At 38.9% G+C, this 7,738-nt stretch overlaps 1 protein-coding gene across 1 annotated transcript; it reads left to right on the forward strand.

Moving 5' to 3' along the window:
• Positions 1-200: 200 nt before the first annotated feature.
• On the forward strand, positions 201-7,368 carry LOC138040691 (uncharacterized). Its single transcript, XM_068886371.1, has 6 exons — positions 201-305; positions 3,096-3,208; positions 3,896-3,997; positions 5,193-5,378; positions 6,606-6,707; positions 7,225-7,368. Exons 1-6 carry the CDS (start codon positions 302-304, stop codon positions 7,366-7,368), a joined length of 651 nt encoding a protein of 216 aa, XP_068742472.1. The 5' UTR covers positions 201-301.
• The last annotated feature ends 370 nt before the right edge of the window (positions 7,369-7,738 follow it).

Here is a 7,738-nt window from a genome sequence, read left to right on the forward strand (position 1 = left end):
ATTCCTGATTTCCCCCAATCATTCAATTTTCGTCTTGTTAAGGAGGAACTTTAATTTGACGAAGTCGGTCAAAGTAATTGAGACCCTTTCTTTTAGATCATGATTAAAGGTCGTTATGAAATCCGCGTTAGGGAAGGAATGCGCACAACGTCCGCTAATAACACCGGTATAAAAAGGGTTCTGGCTAGTTTAAAGCTCATATCAAATAAAGATTCCAAGTTGTTAGACCAAGAAGGACTTGATCAAGTTTTTGGAAACAAACTCATCTGGAGAAGACATTCAATAGCTATTAATTGTGACCATGGGTAAGTGCTGGTTTTGAAACGTTGATTTCCTCTCTAGTCTCAAGACTGTGGGTGGGTGATAAAAGATTCATTCCAAGGAGGTTCGAGCTGTGCCACTGTATGGGGTGTTAACTTAATCGAACCAATTTTTCGGTAAAGCTAACGCTGGAGGTTGTTATTTCGACGAGCTGCCTCTTAGCAAGATGACGGAAAATTCAGTCCTTCCCTCTTGCTCTAGTAAAGTAAAATTAAGTGATACTCCACCCGAGGTACAAATGAACAACATAGTTTACCAAAAGAATCTCATCTAGAGGGGACAAACTAGTCGGCTAAGTGTTTCAAAGCGCTTCCTACGAGTTCAACCCACAAACTATCCAGAAAAGTTCGAGCTGCTGGCCATGGCAGGAATGGAACCCTGTATTTCTGTGTCCCAACCACACTGTTATCTCTCTGCCTGAAATCTTAACTTATTTTAGTTGATCAAAAGCACCTATACTGCAGTTCTCTTTCGTTTGCTGACTGGAAAACATATTTTCTGCACTTCATATTTCGGCAATGAAGGAACAAAAGTCACCATTTGAGGTAAATCGCGTTTTGCGCCAGAGTATACCGAAAAAAGGCTGTGTTTGTGTTCCTGAAAAATTCACATGTATTGTTTGGAAATGCGAAGAACTGGTTCGGAAATGAGCTGAATGGGGAGACTGAAAATAGCTGTGGCCACTACAATTTTTCGGATTTTTCGCGACGGGTTAGCGACTTATTTTTATGATCGTGAATTGCTCAAGTCTTTCCCTCCAAATTGCGTCACTGTAATGTATGAATACTGAGCGTTAAAAGAAAAAAATAAAAGAGTTTCTTTATGTTTCATAGGAAAGTCAAGTCACCAAAACGCACCTCAAAAGAAAAGTTTTGGCAAATAAAACTTGAATAATATGAAACTTAAACACGAACTTATGAACTTAATCAAGTTTCTAATGAAAAAATTGTATGTGCCTCACTCGAAACAAATTTAAACTCCTTTTCCAAAGGATCAAAACTCCCTCAAATTCCATGCAAACGAGTTTATCAAGAAGATAAAACAAAACTCGGTTGTAAATGAGACGATGGTATAAAAGAGAAAAAATTCGTACTTTGTATCAGTTATTGATCATATCTGTACTCGGTAAAATTTCCCGGATTGGGCAATTTGCGTTACAAAGTTGATTTTCCGCCTCTTACGTCCGTTCAAAAGAAAGAAGAAAGAAAGAAAGCTAGCGGGATTCCTCGGATATCAATTACAAGTGGATTATTTTAAAACCAAACGCAAACCAACCCTGCTTACGTGCAAGAGACTTTTTTTTCACTTTCTGTTGTTTCAATTTGCATCTGACTTTAAGAGTTCGAAATCATTAAATTGTATTTCACCCGAAAGCTATTCGTTTTCCCGTCACTTGCAATTAATTTCAGTCGAAGAGCAGATTGTTCTATTATATTTAGGACAAAAAAGGGAAGATTGATGATGAACGGTCACCTAATTATTTTAATCGAAAACCTTAAGCCACGAATCGTTTCTCGTTCGTAAATGGCTGTTTATCAAAGACGTCATCTGATTGGTTCCGATCTTATTGAAACTTGTTGGGTCGATAAAAGGCGTGTTCATACTTGCGCAATTTAGTGTCAATTACATTATTAGTTGTTTCCTAAAGATGGTTTTTAGCAATTTCAGCCCTTTTTAATGTTGAAAGATTCTCCTAGACTGTTAGCACTGTTCACAAAATTTAGTACTGTCTAAGAATGATGCCGCGTACTGAACGGTGTTCAGTGACTGTACCTATGGGAGATATATGTAATGGCTGCTTGGTAGGAATGAAAAAGGTCGGTTAACAAACTTCACGACAAAGCTAAACATTTTAAAATCAAAGCTTATGCCTAATTAATCTAGTCCGAAGCGGTATTCTTCCTTTGAAAGAGCAGTGTCACCATCGTGGCGCAAGTTCGATTCCCTGACTCTGCGTCATATGTGGGCTGAGTTTGTTGGTTCTCTACTCTGCACCGAGAGGTTTTTCTCCGGGTACTCCGGTTTTCCCTCTTCTCAAAAATCAACATTTGCCTTGATTTGAGCGAATTGTTCCTTTCAGTTTACAGTGTCCGCAACTAGTGCTCCAGCGCTAGAACGACTAGACACTTTAAAGTTCCTTTTTGATCTTGAGTAGTGAAGCGGAAAGAAGCGGTTCCAATAGAGTTGTTTTCTCTGCTACCAAAAGTCCTGGGACACAGTGTCCTAAATTAACGATAAAAGTAAATTCAAACATTGAAAGCAAATTAGGAATCAACGATAGTCATTAATTTAGAGAAGAGATCATGTTGGAATCATTTTCAGGCTTTCCTTTCGTTACTGCTCAAGTAACATTAAGCAATGACTACGATGATCAGCATCTTAACTTGATTCTCTCCGCAGTTCAAATATATATGGCTTTCATATATTAACTGGCTGAGCACCGCACCGGTATCGCAGAAGTCAGGGTTTTAATCCCGATTAAGCTTGAATTTTTCAGGCTTTGCTCTCGTTACTACTAAAGTAACGTTAATCAATAACCACAATGATCAGCATCTTAATCTACAGTGTCCCACTAGTGCAGCGGGCTTGTTGACATACTGGACCTCGTGCGAAAATGCTCTGTCAATTTCCCCTTTTCAAATGAATGCTTTTAAGTTCCGGTTCCTTCCTGTGTTTTTCCTCAATTTTTTCTCTATTTTCATTTCGCTTTTGTTGATGATACTGATGCGTATATAACTTAACCTTTCTTCTTTGTTGTTTGACTTTCCATGTAGGAAAAGTAACATACATAGCACTGGCAAGTTTGCTTGCGATATCCGTGGTTGCGGCTAGCGATCCTGTGTTCCAGTGCCTTAGTGACACTACCTTTGATACATTTCAATGTTACGTAAGTACTTATTTATGGTTTAATAATGGGATTAATATTTATAGTGAGAAAATTGTAAGCATTTAGCGAACATACACGTCAGGCCATATATCACCCAGACAGTAATTTCCATTAAGAACTATTTCGTTCTTAAGACTTCGTTAGCAGTGCCTGCCGTCTCCATCGGAAGTGTCGATAGCACGTATGTCGCGCTAGTCTTTAAACCAAGGTAAACACTTGTTTCCATATCTCAAAGTGCCCTTGGACGTGAGGGGCCTGGAACAACAAAACTGAAACAACCCAAACCCATGCAAAAATGCTAACGATAGGCCCAATCATAATCTAAAGCATATTGTTTAGGCCTAAGGTTAGCATTTTTGTAAAGGTTTGAGTTGTTTCAGCTATTGTACACTTCACCCCCTACCGCCACCCCAGGTCCCTCACGTCCAAGGGCACTTTGAGATATGGAAACAAGTCTTTACGTTAAACCAATGAGCCTTATTCGCGCGGCGGCCATATTGGCCACAGACAATAGATGTCGTACCCCGAACCTCGAGTTGAAATGTTTGGGAACGAGTTTCGGCGGGGCATACATGGCCGTCGTGTGATTAATTTTAAGGCCCATCGTGGGCTTGATCACAAACATTTTACGTAATCGATGTCTTGTGATATTTCTACATGAAGAAAAGCCTTATTTTTCCTTTACAGAAAGAGGCTTATAGCTTCAGCAATTCTCACCGTGGAGGAGTCTTGGGGAGAGCTTTGAGGAAACTTGTTATAAATGACTTAAAAAGCTGGAACAAAAACATGGTAAGGCACATAATATATCATATTCATCTACAAAAATCGAAGACATTTTCGCCTGAAATACTTGATCCAGAGTTGAACCAAGGGCCTTCAGGAGTCATGTGTAATCGCCATCGATTTGTTCTTCTGTCTTATTTTAACACGAAAACGTACCAACTAAAATGCACAAAAAAATACAGCAAGGTCGTCACACATTAAACTCAACTCCGCCGTCAGACCAGTACCTTACGTATGCGCACAGTCCTACCACCCAGGCATTCACAGACCTGGACAGCTGTTTCGGCGAAGACGGAATTGACGTCCTTTAAACGGGGCTTTCTGCAGGTACCGAAAAGCGAAGTATTTTTGGGCCCTTTGGATTGACCTTTATTTGGAGTTGTTTTGTTAACTTGCTTTTGTTTCTTTTGTTTTACGTAATCTCTGCTCCAGTACCCGGGGAGCTTCCCCGTGCTCCGGTAATAATAATAATAATAATAATAATAATAATAATAATAATAATAATAATAATAATAATAATAATAATAACAACAACAAAAGAATTAATATTGCGCCCATGATCCTAAAAAGTCCTATGGCGCTGTACATCGAGTTCAGATCCTAACTAAAGAAGAAGCAACTAAAATACCAGCTTTAATCATAACTATTACAATTTTCTCGAATTTGATTGGTACATTAACTGATTTATTTTTCACTAATTATTGTGTAGGGTTGTAATTGGACACCTGTAAACGAACAGTTACATCAGCCAATCATATTACGTGCACGCAGCTTAATCCACCAATCACAGAATTTTTCGCAATAACCATAGCAACAACCACTTACTTTACCAAACTGGGGATTTTCCAAAATGGACGAATTTGCAACATTAGACAGTGAAAAAGGAATGCATTTCTTTTCTCGGAAATGTTAATGGTTATGATTAATTGGTAACAGAACTTTGCGTCGTCCAATTAAGTCTGTAATCGTACGACTGATTAAGCAAATAGGACGCCCGCTACGCGGAAGTCCGATTTTGTTAATGACTCGTACGATTACACACCAAATTGGACTCCACTCAGTCCTATTACTCGAAATGACTCGCCTTTAAACAATATTACTGATTTGTAACAAGAGTGGAGAAAACGGCATAACTTTCGTCTCTTTACAAAGATTTAGATCGAATTTTCTAAAGATTCATTTTTGTTACTTTTATCTGCAGCCAAACACCGTGCGTGGTAAAGATTGTGTTGTTGCCTTGAAGAACTTTCTGAAACCACTCAAGGCAGTTATAGTTAGCGAAAAGACGCAAGGTCATGTTTGTCCTGGTTCTGGGAAAAAACTGAACGAAACACTGACTGATTTGCAAACATTGCTAAAATCCAGCGTCCAGAGTATCCGACTTTATGTAAGTAATCCTTTATTCTACATCTGTTTATTCCTGGTACGATTATAAGGATACGCGAATAAATGGAATTATAAATACTGCTGTAGTGTCAACTATTTAACCATTATTCTACGAAATCGCGCGGGACATCGCCTGATATTTAGCCGACGAGGCCGTAGGCCGTGTTGGAGCTAAAATCAGGCGATGTTAATGTAGCAGCTCTCGTAACGTGCTATTGTTTGGTATTGTAAGCAGCTTATATTGTTTTTAAGTCTAAAGTCGATGACACACGGTTCAACATCCTACAGCATTTGTTGCTCAACAGATGTTGAACAATGTTGCACAAACGCGTTGAATGGAATAGAGCTGGTCTCTATTTTCGTTCAAGATCGTTTAACAACGTTCAACTTGTCAACATGGCATGACATACCGCAACATTTGTTGAACAACAGCTGCAACAGTTGTTGATCAACAAATGTTAAACCGTCACCAGCTTAAGTTAAGTCTTTTGTTTTTGGCTTGAGTACCGAGCCAATGACATTGTCCACTACACGGCTCTGGATTGGAGGTACAGGGTACGACGTACTCGATAAATGAAAAATCATTCTGACAGCGGTACTGAGCCCTGGAAGACTTGTAGTAGCTACAATAGGTCATCAAAGTGAAAAAGTGCTATTCAAGATAACGAGCACTGGTTTAGAAAACAGAGGGAAAACAATGCCCTTTTTAAGAGCCAAGTTCTTCGCCTCGTTTCAAAAGTGCACTCCTCATTACTTTTTTGAAAAAAATCGAAGACCATTTTGATTGCACATATTATTTCCTCTTGGTTAAAGTTATTTTCAACTGTAGGAGTGGAAGCTCCCTTTAACTAATTTAAGCCCGCGGGTAATACAGCCGACGATAGCCGAAGTATAAGAGTCACGTATTATAATTAAAATTGAACTCATTTTCTTATAAGTGTGCCGCAGTGTATACTACTACTTACATCGAAACAGCTTACCTATAAAGACCTTATGCCTTTATTACTCGCATGTGTCAACCAGTTTCATGGACTAAGTATGAAGACTGCTTTGAATCTTCCGTTCTGGGCACGCTGTCTTTTTACGCCCGTCAGTTTACACGCGCATGCTTTTCAGAAAATTCGCTTGACCGAGGACGGTAGTAATCATACGTGGCTTAATTTAAGTACCGCCTTTTTCAGTAATTTCTTTCACTGACGCTGACTAACTTGTCCTTTCTCGACAACAGGCTCATCGCCAGCACATTCCTCTAACGGGTTTGAACGTTTCAGTGCATCAAGTTAATATGACCAGCATGACTGATTTGGCCGCTCAACAATTGCACAGCCAGGTAAGGCATAATTGACTCTTATCAAAGTTGCAAATTATCAAATTATTGCAAACTATTTATCTGGCCTCCATTATGAAAGAGGTCTATAAAATCGAACTTCTTACAGCGGAAACAGTAACCTATCAAATTCTGGTTTATTTCCGGAGATTCAGTAATGATACTCTTTTGAGTGCAGACGAGATCACGTCACGGGAATTTTTGCTATTTCTTAATGAAAACTAACGAGAGATTCATTCCTATGACAGGCTAACTGAATGACGAGAGAATAATATATTTCTGAGAACAGAAAAAGTAGATGTGGAATGGTTAGATTTTGTTTCCTTATTTCCAGGCTTCGCACTGTCCACACTTATATTTAATACATTTTATATATTTCAATAGGTGAACTATCCCTACGATGCATCCGTCCCAAAAGAGGACACCTGCATACCCCTTTAACCCGATCTGTAGCTGCCAGTTGATGATGGTTCTTTAATATCAATTCTTGCTAATTTGTGAAATTTGCGTTGAATTGCAGAGTAAACACAGTGCAGTTACCCTTCGTAACTTCGTTGTTTTAGACTTCTTGAAAAAAGCTGTGAGAGATATTCGTTTGAGCCGCACTGGTTGCTTCAACGATAAACTCAAACTATTGACAGCATGCCCAGCTCGAGACGATTGAGCACAACCCAACCGCAGACGGCAAGATGGACATGGATTACAGATTATTTATTAGCCTTATTTTTAATACGTATAGCTTTTAATTGAATGCAACATGGGCCTCGAGACACATGTAACTGTATGCGGATGATGACAATTAACTTCTTTAGCATAAAAAAACCACGTATCAAATGATAAATTTAAAAGCAAACACGTAGGCAACACTTCAGGGCCCGGTTGTTCGAAAGCCGATTAATTGAAGATTAACCTAAACTTTGGTTTCATTTTTTCAACTGTTGGGTGAAAGTTTCGTTGCTTTAATTGTCTTTCAAGATTGACTTCCTCTAATGTAAAATTCTGCTGAGTATTAACGTTGAACAACATTTCGTGGA

Source organism: Montipora capricornis, chromosome 3, assembly GCF_036669925.1.
Source record: "Montipora capricornis isolate CH-2021 chromosome 3, ASM3666992v2, whole genome shotgun sequence".
NCBI classification, from domain to species: Eukaryota; Metazoa; Cnidaria; class Anthozoa; order Scleractinia; family Acroporidae; genus Montipora; species Montipora capricornis.

What these genes read in the sequence shown, in the direction of transcription:
- LOC138040691 (XM_068886371.1), top strand. An exon ending in TTGATACATTTCAATGTTAC is followed by an intron (nt 3,209 to 3,895) that starts GTAAGTACTTAT and finishes TTTCCTTTACAG; the next exon opens with AAAGAGGCTTATAGCTTCAG. An exon ending in CTCAACAATTGCACAGCCAG is followed by an intron (nt 6,708 to 7,224) that starts GTAAGGCATAAT and finishes GTTGAATTGCAG; the next exon opens with AGTAAACACAGTGCAGTTAC.